The sequence below is a fragment of the Misgurnus anguillicaudatus genome, chromosome 10 (assembly GCF_027580225.2).
Source record: "Misgurnus anguillicaudatus chromosome 10, ASM2758022v2, whole genome shotgun sequence".
NCBI classification, from domain to species: Eukaryota; Metazoa; Chordata; class Actinopteri; order Cypriniformes; family Cobitidae; genus Misgurnus; species Misgurnus anguillicaudatus.
In genome coordinates, this window is record NC_073346.2 from 34,918,398 (window position 1) to 34,934,908 (window position 16,511).

Here is a 16,511-nt window from a genome sequence, read left to right on the forward strand (position 1 = left end):
TACAACCTTAAAAAATAATGCAGCTAATTTACTTCAAGACGATAATGCATAGTTACATTTTAACTGCTAGGCTATATAAAACATCCACTTGTTTACTTAGATGTACATCTCAAAATATCTCGATTTCTACAGACTGACTTTGTATTATGCATTCATGAATATATTAAATATTCATGATGTGATTTTTAATCCCATAAAAAGACAATATGGATACATGATGATACCATATGGTAGATACCACATTAATGAAAACAATGCTGTAAGGAATAAATATCCCATCCTGAACTATATTTAACATCTACTACTATTAACAAAACATTTATCAAAAACTTTTATCGTGTCAGCTGAACAGTCCTGTCCAATAAATGCAAAACAATCTTCCCTCAGATTCTTTAGGATGCACAGACTGTAGTTGAGTTTTAAATGAGATCGGATTGAGATGATTGGATTATGGATTTAAGAGGTAAAGAGTGGATTATTTCACACTGTCGCAATTAAACTTTTACAAGATGAGCACAGCTTATCTTACCAACAATTACAAACACCACAAACAAGTAAAAGTTTTTAAAAATACAGAAATACATATCACTTATAACACTGTTACAAGGTACTACATAATGCATTAGAAGGAAGCAATCGTGCAAACTACACTAAAATGCATATGCAACGTTCAATCAGTGATGGTTTATTTGGTATTTTCATATTGCTTTTTGACAGATGAAGAAAGAATTAGTTCAATATATACCTGGCATCATTTATTGATCATAATTACCTGATGTGAGACAATAATAAAAATACAACAGCCATGCTCATGTTCGTAGTAAAAGTTTCCACCAAACATACCCTGTATGTATCAAACTGATATGTTGGTACATGACAGTTTCAGTATGCTCAAAGTTCATATACATCAAACAAAGAGAGAGAGAGAGAGAGTAGAAAATAGATGAAACACATCTTTGTGGACCACAAACACCCTTCCTCCGATACCACCTCTTTAAATCATCTTTTATTCCACTACAGCCACCACATGTTTCTCCTTTTCTGGCACCACGGGAACAGTTCCTGGCTTGCTGTGTTTGCGTACATTTTCTTCCCTAAAAAAACAGAGAGAGAGAGAAGCACAAACAATCAGAATGATAACTGAACTCAAACAAGAATTAATTTCCTAATCCATATTATTCAAGGGCAAAAAATACAAATGACTTATTAACATGCACTATAAGTAAGCCACCTGAAGGCAGCGTAGCCGCGACGACGTAGGTTCCGCGTCGGTTTTCATTTATACTTTTGCGTCGACGTGCAAACACATGCGGAGACCGCTGGTAGGCAGTATCCATGCGTGTAACCACAGTAGCAGCGCAACCATCAATGAAGAAGCAGTTTGGCAAGTTAACCCACAAATGAAAAAAAATTTACGATTTGAAATTACGATTTAAAAATACCAGCAGTGATGGAAGTAAATAAACAGTGACTATTGTTGCAGTTTGAGATAAATCACTCCTCAACTGGGCCCATCTATGTTTTCACCATTGCAAACGGAAAAACCTATGACACAGTTTGGTTGGTTGACCAATCACAGCGCTTGCGGTCCGCGTGGAACTGACACGCTGTTAAAAATTTTGCGAGGTGCACGTCAGGCTACGCAATAACGGATCTGTTTTTACAACCAATAGCAGAATGCCTGGAAAACTAGCAAGTTCTTATTTTTTACTTAAGTCCAATTTATAGTCGTGCACAAGGTCCACGCCGTACCTATGCTGCAGGCCATTCGTAGCTTGAGTGTCAGTACTACGCGGACCACAAGCACCGCGATCGGTCCACCAGAACCCCTCCCATCAACTAAAAAACTGTGTCATAGCTATTTCCGTTTGTGACGGTGAGAACAAAGATGGGCCAAGTTGAGGAGTGATTTAGCAAAAGTTGCTGTTTGTTTACTTCCATCACTGCTGGTTTCTTCTTCGTTTGTGGGTTAAACTGACCAAGCTGCTTCTTCATTGAAGGTCACAATGCTACTGTGGTTACACGGGTGAATACTTCCTACCAGCGGTCTTGCATGTGTTTGCACATCAACGCGGACAACAACGCAGAAGTATACATGAAAACCGACACATATCCTATGCCATATCGGCTACGCCGTAGGACATACGCACAACTATAATGAGCCCTTTACATTGCACTCTAATGCTTGATTCTGATTGGCCAGCCATAAAAAGGTTAATTATTTTCATATTAATATTACACAAAAAGTAAATATAAATATGTCTTTTATTAACATATTTGATATTATATTTACAAATGACTGAACCCAATACCGTGTTCATGACACCTGAACGCCTTAAAACCAAAAGTAAACCGGTTTTCCTCACGAAAGGTCGGCATTCGTTAAAAATGAGCGTATAAAATATTTCAAATCAATATTTCATGTTGCTAACCTTACTTATGTAAGGAAAATAGCCATGTTATAAACGAGATAAATGTACAGTCAGCAGATTCAAGACTGCACGTCGGGTCCCGATCACACTGTCTGGGTTTCATTTTTGCGATAACAACCTGCTGCCTTAACATTATCCCTTACATCAGTGCTTCCCAACGCTGGTCCTCGAGGCCCCCCTACCAGAAAGTTTTAGATGTCTCCTTATTAAAAACACCTGATTTCCATGGACACAAGCTCTAAAAAGTTTCTTAAAAAATTTTGGAGCATCATGGGTTAGAGCAAATAATGCTATTGTTAATTTTTTGGGGAGGTCAGTTCTCTCAATGTGTGGCTCAAGGTTTGTATGATGTACTACACTTCCTTCCTGCGTCTGGCATCTCTCATTTCCTTCTGTTCTCTCTTCTGCTTCAGGACGTCTCTGGGCAGGTGGCGATGACGGGCGATGCGCTTCACTTGTGGGTGGTGCTGAAATTTCTCTATTAGCTTCTTGTTGTAGTTTGCGGCAGTTTTTTCTCGGGCTGACATCTAAGAATGAGAATTCAAGCGTCAAGATCTTTGGTTTAGAGAAATGAAGCAACACCATTGTAATATAAAGACTGGCCGAAAGTACAATTTGGTTCATAATCTCATAAGTAATATTCAGTTTCTGAATTTGGCAATCAACATATGCACCTTCAAAAAAGAATATAGCTTTGCTTTTAAACACAAGGATACTTCCTGGTTTGCTTTTTGCAGCCATAAAATGCCCGTGGTGGCCCGCGGGCTTCAGCTTGTCTCGCTCCACACCCCTCTGAGGGCTTTTATTCTAATTAAAAGCAATGATTTTTTAATTCAATTTGTTTAAGGCAATCTAATAGCTGCTGATGCCATCAGGGCCCTCGAGAGGAGAATCAGAAGTCCTGTTAACTCTCATTTACAAATTTTTGACAGAGTTCATGTGAGCAAAAGAATGGGAACAACCTAGAATGGGAAAATGATGATGACAGCAATGCAAAAAAAGGGTTTTGATCCATTACCCTGCTATTACATTCATATATACCAGGGGTCTCCAACCTTTTTTCATTGGAGAGCTACTTTCTAAAAAATAAAAGTGGTCGAGAGCTACTTGTGTCACGTTATACCTAAATTAGTGAGTTAATAGACACCGGTCTATTAACTCACTGTGATTTGAACTCTTTCCTGCCAGCATTTTTTTTTAATAAAGTTGCCAGCCAGTGCAAGCATTTTTTGTATTTTTCACAAAATTGTAATACCTTCCAGAAAATGGTTTTCTTTGAAAATAAACATACGATACATCAAATGAAAAAAATGCTCATAATAGGGATGTGCATGTATGTCACCTATGGCTCTCTGGTATCTCTTGACATTTGATGTTTAAATATGAGATGATAACCCATTGAACCTGTGACGACGACTGTATTTTCTTTTATCAAAAATGAATCCGAAAATGACGGCATCCATTTAAACCATAGTGCCTGGACTCGAGATGTGCGCGGATGTGTTTGTTTTTGAATCATACATGTTAAATTACTGATGTCATATGATACGCCGGTCTACCCAGCTCAACGTGACGTCAAACACGTACCCCAGTCTTTACTACCACAGGCGCTTGTAACACTAACCAGACATCCAAATGCGCCATAACCACAGAAAATAAATAAATAAATAAACCCGCGAGCGAGCTACCTGCAATTAAGACGCGAGACGTGTTGGAGACCCCTGATATATACAATCATACACAGTCAGAAATAGAAGAACAAAAACCGATGCCCTTTCAAAAAGTCTCAATATGTACCATTTAGGTACATATAAGTTTACATTTGGTACCAAACTAACGTTTAAGGCACTAACTTTAGGAACTCTTTTGGTACAATGTTGCACTTTTTGAAAGGGTACCGCTCCAGTGATAGCCTATTTCCAAAAGCGTATAAATAGACATGGTTGGGGACCTGTCATTATTGTTGTAAATGTCTAAAAACTCCTGAAATTTAAAGGCATAGTTCACCCAAAAATGAAAATTCTGTCATTATGTTCTCATTCTCCGTTTTTACAAACCTGTATAAATGAATTTTTTTCTGATGAACACAAAGGAAGATATTTTGAGGAATGTTTGTAACCAAACCGATTATGAGCCCCATTTACTTCCATAGTAAGAAAAAAAATACTATGGAAGTGAATGGAGCTAATGTACGGTTTGCTTACCAACATATCTAAAAATATCTTCCTTTGTTTTCATCAAAACAAAGACATCAAAAAATGACTTTAGTTTGGTTTTCACAGACTGGGTCACGTATAATCAGATCGAAAACAAGCCAAAATCTGTCCATTCGGGTCTCTTGTACAAGTCTTCAGATAGCAGACTCTTGATTCAGCATCTGTTCTGTTAATTTAATGTGCTTGATAGTTTAATGTCTTCATTATTTGTCCGGCTTTAAGTGATTGGCTGATTCAAACTGCTGATAACTGCACTGAGTGTCTGATCTCTTTAAGTGAAAAGGATCAAAATAAATCTCTCTTTTTTCCAGATCATTGAAAAGCAAAAGGCTGCCAGGGCTGTACTGCATGAGGGAATCAGATGGACTGTCTGGAGCAGATACAAGTATCATTTACCTGGAGCAGAACCAACCTCTGTCTCAGTAACAACAAGATCAGCTTCCATGTGTATTTACTGTACACTATAGTACAATATTTGACATTATATAAAATTTTATTGCTTCCTCTAAAGGTTAACTACAGCAAAATATATAAAGAACTCCAATGCAAAACCCTCTAAGGCTGGATTTACACTCCAATCTTGATGCCCAATTCCGATTTGTTGCCTGTATTCGATTTATGTGATGACCTGCTTACATCATCTTTTAAAAGCGACTCATATTCTATATCAACATTTACACTGAACACTTGGCAAAACAATTCAAGGTAGATATTCTGACCCAGAACTAGGGATGCTCCTATCAGGACTTTTGCAGCCAATACCGAGTATTTGTTGTCTTCGTGATCGGCCAATGCCTGATGCGATTCTTCAAGCTAATATGCAATCTCTTTGATGACTGTAACACTTTTTCTAGATAAAGTAATACCACATTTTATTGAGAGATTAATTATGTTACTGTAGCTTTAAGACGCGATAGATGTGTGTTGTATACGCTGTTTGATTGGGACGTAAAGACGCGTCGCACTGTTAGGACTGGAGCGCATCCTCATAGAAAATACACATATCTCTGTAAAGGCAAAGAGAGAAATCCAAATCTGCAAGTCGCACATGAGCAACATAAAAATAAAAATGGTCTCCAATTGCAGCCGCTTTCAGGAACCCTATGATGACAAAAGTAAACAGAAAGGTCAGTTTATGAGACCGGCAAATTTAGCGAGTACCGATCGAGTCATTTAATGCCGTTATCGGCAGATACCGATCTGCGGCCAATCGCTTAAAGGAATAGTCTACTCATTTTCAATATTAAAATATGTTATTACCTTAACTAAGAATTGTTGATACATCCCTCTATCATCTGTGTGCGTGCACGTAAGTGCTGGAGGGCGCCGCGATGCTTCGATAGCATTTAGCTTAGCCCCATTCATTCAATGCTACCATTTAGAGATAAAGTTAGAAGTGACCAAACACATCAACGTTTTTCCTATTTAAGACGAGTAGTTATACGAGCAAGTTTGGTGGTACAAAATAAAACGTAGCGCTTTTCTAAGCGGATTTAAAAGAGGAGCTACATTTTATGGCGTAATAGCACTTTTGGGAGTACTTCGACTCTGCGCAGTAACACCCTCCCTCTCCCATTATGAGAGGGAGAAGGGGAGCGGACTTTTCAGTCGAGTCGAAGCACTCCCAAAAGTGCCACCACGCCACAAAATATAGTTCCTCCCCCAAATCCGCTTAGAAAAGCGCTACGTTTTATTTTGTACCACCAAACTTGCTCTTATAACTACTCGTCTTAAATAGGAAAAACGTTGATGTGTTTGGTCACTTCTAACTTTATCTCTAAATGGTACCATTGAATGAATGGGGCTAAGCTAAATGCTATCGAAGCGTCGCAGCGCGCTCCAGCGCTTACGTGCACGCACACAGATGATAGAGGGATGTATCAACAATTCTTAGTTAAGGTAATAACATATTTTAATATTGAAAATGAGTAGACTATTCCTTCAAACCAATGAGGAAGTAAAACGTTGCGATATGCAATAGACACAAACAAAATGATATACGATCTGTCCGCTTACATTGCAGACGTGAATGCATGTATTCATATCTGATTTATTTCCACATATAAATGAGGCCTGGAACCGATCTGAAAATGTCTGAATCTATTCACTTTTTCCTGCTTACACATTCGTAGGTCATATTAAATCCATGCCACATGAGAAAACAAACGGAATAGAGTCACTTCAAACATGCAATGTAAATGCGGGCATTGCGTTACTCGCTCTAGATTACTCGCGGAATGTAGCCTCTTATGGAATGGCTGAAATTCCACAAGGGGGCGTATTTGTTCCTCAGACGTTGCACAATAAATGTGACATCCGAATATATTCATTATGAATTGTGAATGAAAAGTGAGATTCGAACGAATGTCCAGTAGTGAACTAATTGTATACAGTATTTATATCATAATTCGGTCAGAAACGTCAAGATTGTGAGGCGAACAAATTGTTTTAGATTAAAAGGCTTTGTATATTCCATTTCCTTGGACTTTTGGGGATTAATGGACAATTTGTTTTGGACAATTTCACCGAAGCGGATAAAGGGAAGATTTTGAAGGTAAGTAAATATCCTAAATCGGCGCCGCCCAGTTCAGGTAACTAATAACTGGATTACAGTTTTATGACTGCTATAAATCATATTATGCTTTGTGTGTGCGCTTAATGGAATCCCGAAAGTCTAAGCTTTCAAACGTGCCGCATGACTGTATATTTTGAAGATTTAATGCCTCAAAGTTATAATGATGTTTATGCAGCCTCACGTGCAAGGGAGGGGGTGTGCCGTGCTCGGCACAGTGTTCCTTATAATGTCATGCGAATTTTCAGCTCGAGTTGAATATTTTCAACTTAGGCGAAGACGCGTTTGAGGTGAATAGCGCGTGTTTTTGCGGCAAACGCCCCGCCCATAATGCGTCATTCGCATCGTCCCACGCGAGGACAGGTCTAATCGCGTCTTTGCATCGATTTAGTATGTAATCTACTCGCGCAAATCGTTGAACTCGCGTCTGGTGTGAACCCATAGTAAGGGCGTCTGACATGTTTTCTTGTAAATTAGCATTTTTATCAGACTCTTATATATAGGTTCAGTAATTTCACTTTATGGCAATGAAAAGATTATTAGTCAGTAATTGAAATGCCTTATTTTTACAAATGTCACTTTAGTCATTTCATTGGTATTGATCAAAGTTGACTGTCTTTCATTGCAAGTTTGGCAAACCTCTTTTAACCTGATAAAAAAACTTGATTCAATTGTTCTTCAGCGCACTTAGAGGACTTTGCTGAAAAACAGTTGTGGAGTTTAACGAATTCTGCCAACAAATCAGGTGTGTTACATAAGGGAGTAATTTTCAACTGAGTACAGTTTGAAAATGACTGCTTTAAAATAATACAAGATCTAAGGAATTCCCATGAAGTCTCCTATTATGAAATACAATAAGTACATTAGGTAGTTTGGGGCACTCTATTACAAGAGTTATAAAAGTATATTATGGTGCTTTGACAAATTACATAAAACTATAATGGCTTTTCCTGGCCAGGTTTCAGACCGTGGAAACAGTGCCACACAGGCACTTAATGAAAGTAATTTGTGAGTGAAATTATTGTAAGTGCTTGCTGGTCAGACGCTCAAGTTTGAGGAACACCCTTAAATTCTGCTATGACTCCCATAGACCAGTGTTTATGCTACATTCATTCTGCCATGACAGGCAGCTTACAAAAATAGGCTACCAAAATGTGTATTACTGCCCTGACAGACTTAAATAGCGAAATAAATTAACATTATTTATTTATGAGCCATTTAGGCTACTTATTTATGCCCGTGTGTGAGTGCAATTCATGGATGGGGAGGGGGTGTAGTGACGGCCCTTGCTGCCACAGATAGAAAAAATCCTAGAGGAAACACTATAGACTGTGGTTTTGTGTGAATGGATGATGTTCTCACCACGCCAAGTTTCTCCGAGGCATTGGCTTTCCACAACCGGATGTTCATTTCATCCGAGCCACTCAGGATGTATTTGTTGTCGGCCGACCATCTAACGCTGATGACATGCTGCATGCGTTTGGTGTGGTACACCTCCCTGAGAATTGCACAATTTTAATATACCCTTCATACTTTTATAAAACACATTGCTGTTGTAACTGGTGTTACACTTTATTGATTTACATTATTCCAAGCTAAAGAAAAACTTTGTACACTTTAAAGGATCTTTAAAGGTCCATTTCTTTAAAAAAAATCCAGATAATTTACTAACCACCATGTCTTCCACAATGTTGATGTGTTTCTTTGTTTAGTCGAGAAGAACTTATGTTTTTTTTTTTTTAGGAAAACATTCCAGGATTTTTCTCATTTTAAAGGAATATTCCATTTTCTTAAAAGAAAAATCCAGATAATTTACTCACCACCATGTCATCCAAAATGTTGATGTCTTTCTTTGTTCAGTCGAGAAGAAATTATGTTTTTTGAGGAAAACATTGCAGGATTTTTCTCATTTTAATGGACTTTAATAGAGCCCAACAATTAATACTTAACTCAACACTTAACAGTTTTTTTCAACTGAGTTTCAAAGGACTATAAACAATCCCAAACGAGACATAAGGGGCTTATCTAGCAAAACGATTGTCATTTTTGACAATAAAAATAACAAATATACACTTTTAAAGCACAACTTCTCGTCATGTAGATCCGGTCGTGATGCGTCAGTGTGACCCCACGCAATACGTCATGACGTCAAGACGTCACAGAGGACGAATGCGAAACTCCGCCCCAGTGTTTACAAGTGTTGAGAAAGAGTACCGTTCTGACGTTGTATGTCAACTGATACTAATTAATGTCTTTGTGTCAGTTTATTGTTTAAAATGGTCCGCAAATGTGCGTTTTATATATGTAACACGTGACCTCCCTACGTCACTACGCATTTACGTTAGGTCGCGCTGGATCGGATCTAATCGAGAAGTTGTGCTTTAAAAGTCTATATTTGTTATTTTTATTGTCAAAAATGACAATCGTTTTGCTAGATAAGACCCTTATGCCTCGTTTGGGATTGTTTATAGTCCTTTGAAACACAGTTGAAAAAACTGTTACGTGTTGAGTTAAGTGTTAAGTGTTGGTGTCCATTAAAGTCCATTAAAATGAGAAAAATCCTGCAATGTTTTCTTCAAAAAACATAATTTCTTCTCTACTGAACAAAGAAAGACATCAACATTTTGGATGACATGGTGGTGAGTAAATTATCTGGATTTTTCTTTTAAGAAAATGGAATATTCCTTTAATAGACTTTAATGGACCCAAACACTTTTAATGTAGTTTAAAATTGCAGTTTCAAAGGACTCTAAATGATCTCAAACGAGGCATAAGGGTCTTATCTAGCAAAACGATTGTCATTTTTGGCGAGATAAATAATAAATATGCACTTTTAAACTACAACTTCTCGTCTTCCTCCGGTCCTATGACGCGCCAGCGCGACCTCACGTAATACGTCATCACGTCAAGAGGTCATGGAGTGTGTCCCAGTGTGGAGAAAGAGGACCGTTCAGACGTTGTTGTATGTCGAAATGATACTAATTAATGTCTTTGTGTTAGTTTATCGTTTAAAATGGTGAGCAAATGTGCGTTTCATATATGTCACACGTGACCTTTCCACGGCATTACGCAATTACGTGAGGTCGTGCTGAGAAAGAGAAGTTGTGGTTTAAAAGTGCATATTTTTCATTTTTCTTAGCAAAAATGACAATCGCTTCACTAGATAAGTCCCTTATGCCTCGTTTGAGATCATTTAGAGTCCTTTGAAACTGCAATTTTAAACTGCATTTAAACTGTTAAGTGTTGGGGTCCATTAAAGTCCATTAAAATGAGAACAATTCTGGAATGTTTTCCTCAAAAAACATAATTTCTTCTCGACTGAACAAAGAAAGACTTCAACATTTTTGATTGACCTGGTGGTGAGTACATTTTCTGGATTTTTTTTTAAAGATAATGAACTAATCCTTTAATCATAAAGCTAGGTTGGATTCTGGTGTGTACCAGAAATAAATCTATGGATAAATTGCCCTGCCCGTTTGCATACCACAGATTATTTATACATGAAATACAACCATCAGCACTATTTACCTGCTGTGACCTTTGTCCTTTGGAAAGATGCGAATGGTTTTGTCAAAGCTGGCGGATACGAACTCTCTTCCTGTGGGCGAATAATCCACATCCAGCACAGCAGAAACATGATCCATGTGCACATTTACAGGAACATCTAGACATCTCATGTCGTAAGTATAAAGACTGTGAGAGATAAACAGAGAGAGGTTAATGACACTAAGGGTATTGGCAGGTTTGGTTAAAATAAAATGAACTCCTGTGTGAATGCTTTGTTAGTGTGGTTTATCAGAAAAAGTCACGGTCAGCTATCAAACCAACTCTTGTGCGGTTTGACGGAAATATAAACGCAATACAGACCAAAAACATACATGATAATCTGAGCCGAACATCGGAAACGATTGAGTTCCTGCACCCGATTTTCTCTAACATTCAACTGAACTCGGGGTAAACACAAGCCGATAATCCTGTAATGTGAGCCCGGCATAAAAGAACCAAGACTAAAATGTATTTTTGTGAACCAAACCATACTATGTGTGAACCATAGACTGTAAATAAAAAAAATAAAATATGGACGTAGTAGTGTCAGTGACGTCACCCATAGGTTTGCGAAGAGCTTTTTTGAAGCCAATAGTAGGCGGTGCCTGCCGTCGCCATCTTGGCCGCACGTCACCACGAATCACTTGCAGACAACCGAAAATGGGTAAAGAGACAGGACGTGGGTGAAACTGAGGTGGCTGGTTTCTGAAACCACGCCCACCTAACTTGACTGTAGTGACAGCAGTGGCAGTTAACCCGTCACTCAATTGGCCAAGCCCTTAATTATACAGAACTTTAAGGCTTAATATAATTTAAACGGACGAGTTACAAAAAAATTCACCCCCCTCACAGTTGTCATGAAGAGCAAACTTAGCTATATAGACCAAAAACACATTTTGTAGGAGGTCTATGGGAATTGACTCCCTTTTGGATGAATTGCAGTTTAAGTCACTTCCATAGTGGCTTCATCAGAGATCGGAAGGTTGCCCCTCGATGTGAACACACCCTTAAAGGATTAGTCCATTTTCTTAAAAGAAAAATCCAGATAATTTACTCACCACCATGTCATCCAAAATGTTCATAGCTTTCTTTGTTCAGTCGAGAAGAAATTATGTTTTTTGAGGAAAACATTCCAGGATTTTTCTCATTTTAATGGACTTTAATAGAGCCCAACATTTAATACTTAACTCAACACGTAACAGTTTTTTCCAACGTAGTTTCAAAGGACTATAAACAATCCCAAACGAGGCATAAGGGTCTTATATAGCCAAACGATTGTCATTTTTGACAATAAAAATAACAAATATACACTTTTAAAGCACAACTTCTCGTCATGTCGATCCGGTCGTGATGCGCCAGCTGACCCCACGCAATATGTCATGACGTCAAGAGGTCACACAAGACGAACGCAAAACTCCACCCCAGTGTTTACAAGTGTGTTGAAAGAGGACCGTTCCTACGTTGTTGTATGTCAACTGATACTAATTAATGTCTTTGTGTCAGTTTATTTTTTACAATGGTCCGCAAATGTGCGTTTTATATTTGTAACACGTGACCTCCCTATGTCACTACGCATTTACGTTAGGTCGCGCTGGATCGGATCTAGACGAGAAGTTGTGCTTTAAAAGTGTATATTTGTTATTTTTATTGTCAAAAATAACAATCGTTTTGCTAGAAAAGACCCTTATGCCTCGTTTGGGATTGTTTATAGTCCTTTGAAACTCCGTTGAAAAAAACTGTTAAGTGTTGAGTTATGTATTAAATGTTGGGCTCTATTAAAGTCCATTAAAATGAGAAAAATCCTGCAATGTTTCAACATTTTGGATGACATGGTGGTGAGTAAATTATCTGGATTTTTCTTTTAAGAAAATGGAATATTCCTTTAACAAAACAAATATAAAACTCACTTGTAGTCTTCACTGGAGCAGGTGAAATAATACGCTTCCATTGGATTCCAGCAAAGCGTGTTGCTTCTCAATTGCATGACGACCTAAAATACAGTGTGACATCATTATGGTCATACAGTAACTGGTACCACAAATGTACCCATGTGGGTCAAAAGGAAAAATTGCACACCTTTCTGAGTGGCGTAGATTCTCTCATGTCATATAAGACAATACTTCTGTCTGATGCACAGCTGGCCAGAAGTTCAGTCTGGAGAGGACAATAAACTTATTATTTGTGGTTAATAAACTGGATCAAAGACATCCATGACAGAACAGTTCTCGAACTAAAATCTTTGTGAACTATATTTTTATGGCAGTATTAACATACTCCACTGGCACCTTACTGTTCCTATATTTAAACAACATACAAATTGAATATTTAAAAAAAAAATCTATAGTGTTAAGCTTAGTAAAACTTGCAGGTGAAACATCCAGGTGTTCTCAATATCAATGCATCTGCTAATATGTTTGTGTCCAAAGCAATATTCTTTGTAAAAAGCAACATGTATAGATCAAAATTAAACAAAAATGTCTTCCTGCTATAATACAAGTCTCCGGATGAGGATGAATATGTGGAAAATCTCACCTCCACTGGGTTGTATCGGACACAGCTGAAGCTGTCCACACCCCAGCTGAAAGACCGGATGGGACTGCTTTTCTGTTCATCCCAAATGTCCACCGTCTGGCCGCAGGTTGCAAACATCGGCTCTCTCTGATGGTGATCAATGCCTGTGAACACAGCCTGCGGGACACAGCAGATCTGTTACTGTACCGTCTCAAATAGCAGATAATAGCAGATACATTTGGTGTGTAAAGTCATTATTTGACAAATGGTTATATTTTTAATTATTTGTAACTTATTGTCATGGATCAAAGGATGTTACAGACCATAACAAAATAATATTTTCTGTAAAAAGTGTCTTATATAACACTAAAAATGATTTCCTGTCTGAATTACTCTGTGTCAATTCTGCTACTGTCAAACTCTTTGTACAGTAACGGGGTACATGTGAAATTGTACACCGTCAAAATATGTAAATGTCCAAGTGTATAACAATCTACAAGTAGTATTGGACATTTTACAGTACATGCAAATCTTACATCTTGTGCCTTTAAATAATGAATTTAATAAAACAAAACAAAATTCAAAAAACAACCAAAATGTCTCTCTTTTTATTTTGTAAATAACACAGAGGAAAAATAAAAAAGCACCCTATTAACAAGTTACCGGACAAGTTCAGTATTTTACACTTAAAGCCCACCTTTGCCACTTGCAAGAATACAAACAACGTTCCCGGCGCGGAGTAATACCGTACCTCAAAGCACATCTAATACAAGTCAATGGAGTTGGACAAAAACTACGATAAAACATCATTTGCAGCGATTTTTGTGTGAGCATTTCAGTGAACACCCCTAACCACTCGGTGAGTTTCACGTCTTTGTAAACGCATTTTAGGAAGGATTGTTCCAGTGCACCTATGCAACCATTGTGGGAGTGGGTGGTGATACAACAGAAACCAAAAAATCTCGGGCCAACATCATATATTTAAATTTCAGTCAAAACCGTTCTATTTCATCATAAACAATCTGAAAACAGGGCTTTAAGTGTAAAATACCGAACTTGTCCTTTAAGGTATTTCTAAATAAAATTTTAGATAGATGGGTGATTCTCACGAAACCATTGAAACACCACGGCACTAATGATTTTAGCTTTAAAATGTGTAATATAGTAACATTAAAAAGCATCAGAATTAACACAATACTGTGTTCTACCTTGCACAATGTGTGATTTCAACATAAGAATTTATAATTGGAAATTTTATCTCATTTTCTGCTGAAATTCTCATTACCGCAATGTGTCCGGCTGTGTTTGAACATTAATCAAATTAACACAAAAATATTACGAAAAAAATAAATGGATGTTTTGCTAGACTACTTTAGATGACAGAAAAAATATTTACTGAATATTCATGTATAATAATAATGAAGAAAAATTAGGAAAATTATGTGTCCATGCCTGATGTTCTCATCCTCCGCAACAATTTTTGAGAACAGTTTAAGCACACATACAGAATTTTAATAAAGTTTGATTTTGAGTGACCAAGCACATGGACCAGTTACTTCAAGATGGCTACCAGGTAAGATCATTTTTTTACAGTTAATTTGAAATATTGTCTTGTCAGAATGCTTACACGACATTTTGATTATCATTACCGCAACGGATGCTTATTAAATGTTAATTTAATTAATAGAAGCATAATACTTTGATTTTAAATCATGTGCAGAATCTCCAAATTATGTTCTTTCAGGTTTGTCATGTCATTTTGAAAATATGTCAGTGTTGATGTTTTCTGACTGTTGCGGTAATGAGATTTTTTAGGACTAATTTTTTTAATTATGTTACAAAAAGTGTTAAATGATAAGTAAAAGTTTTTAAATTAATGTTCCCATTTACTCCAGACTTTGTTTTTCAATGTCTGGTGGGAAAAAAGTAAATTTAAGCAATTTTTACATTTTCATGCTTGACATTTTTAAAACCAAGTTTTCGTGAGAATCACCCAGATATAACTTTACATAATCCCTACATCATAACAAAAAAACATGTTTAGGCAAACTCTACCTTTCCCAAAATTGTGTTTATTGGTTCCTCTCTCACTCCGTATCCTGGGGCCTCCATGTTCCACTGTTTGATGGTCTTATCGTCTCCCACCTGCAACATCAGAACTTCATGGTCTCTATGGTGGTTACAGACACTTAAGATATGATGTGTTTATCTGCATTAGGCTGACCAAATTACCGTGAAAAAGCTGGTGCCACAAAAGCGGGAGCTGATTCCTCGTACGAACCCTTCATGAGCCTGGATGGTCCTCATACACTCCCGTTTAGTGAGGTTCCACACTTTCACCTGAATTAAAGAATTGTGAGGAGATTTTGAAACTAGATATGCATTTTAAAACTCTTGATTTATTGCAATTATATTGATTTATAATAATTAGCAGCATCTGTATCGTTTTGTGCTGCTAACACAGTGCTCTGAACTAATACAATATGTAACCATGTCCCTGTTTGTTGTTATTTAGTATCATTGTATGTTTGTTGTGTATGTTTATCTTAGATGATCATAATAATAGGACAACACAACACATACAAGAATAAAAACATGCTTAATAAACCAAAAAACACTCACATATCATAATAACGGTTTTGACTTACCTCTCCATCACAGGCTCCAGATATGATTGTAGAAAGGCTTTTTGCATGTTTAGTGATACAGCTGATGCCATCTCTGTGTCCATCCAGCGATGCCACAAAGGGTTTGGCAAACACCCTCTCCAGTTTGGTGGCATTCAGGGCTCTGGTGTATTCTCTGGGGACCTCAAAAGGGTGCAGGGTCGGGTCATAGTTCCTGGGCACTGGATGGGGTACAACACTGAGTTAGTATAGCCTACTTCCGATTATTTGTATATTTATATTATTAAATCATCTCGTACCTCGCTGTAGATCTCTGGTTGTTTCCCGAACATAGTCGTCCGGGTTTCTGCAAAGCACTTTAACCTTCATTCCACCGATTTAAAACATTTAACTAAGAAATCCAGACTAGGTCCACCATGTGTTTCCGTGACGCGAACACACGTGTGTCACGTGACAAAGCACATCCGGGTGATTTTAACGGTAGAAATAGAATTGATTAGAGCGCAATTCAAGTTTTATGAGTTTCAATTTGGTATAATTTAAAAATGTTATTTTATTGCAAAACATTTGGATGTGGTTTATAGTATTGGTTGCCGTAAAGGTTTGC

At 37.5% G+C, this 16,511-nt stretch overlaps 1 protein-coding gene across 1 annotated transcript; it reads right to left on the minus strand.

The window, feature by feature from the left end:
• Positions 1-664: 664 nt before the first annotated feature.
• On the minus strand, positions 665-16,374 carry dcaf13 (ddb1 and cul4 associated factor 13). The gene is made up of 11 exons (XM_073872472.1): positions 16,204-16,374; positions 15,926-16,125; positions 15,510-15,617; positions 15,333-15,422; positions 13,299-13,454; positions 12,843-12,920; positions 12,674-12,756; positions 10,749-10,913; positions 8,583-8,718; positions 2,791-2,959; positions 665-1,089 (listed from the first exon to the last, which is right to left on the minus strand). The coding sequence occupies exons 1-11, from the start codon at positions 16,271-16,273 to the stop codon at positions 1,007-1,009; spliced, it is 1,338 nt and encodes a 445-aa protein (XP_073728573.1). The 5' UTR covers positions 16,274-16,374; the 3' UTR covers positions 665-1,006.
• Positions 16,375-16,511: the final 137 nt, after the last annotated feature.

Excerpts from the sequence above, each read along its gene's own strand:
- dcaf13 (XM_073872472.1), bottom strand. The coding sequence starts at position 16,273 with ATGAAGGTTAAAGTGCTTTGCAGAAACCCGGACGACTATGTTCGGGAA. Across the intron at positions 12,921-13,298 it reads TCCGATACAACCCAGTGGAG|ACTGAACTTCTGGCCAGCTG; the intron begins GTGAGATTTTCC and ends TGTCCTCTCCAG. Across the intron at positions 12,757-12,842 it reads AATCTACGCCACTCAGAAAG|GTCGTCATGCAATTGAGAAG; the intron begins GTGTGCAATTTT and ends ACTGTATTTTAG.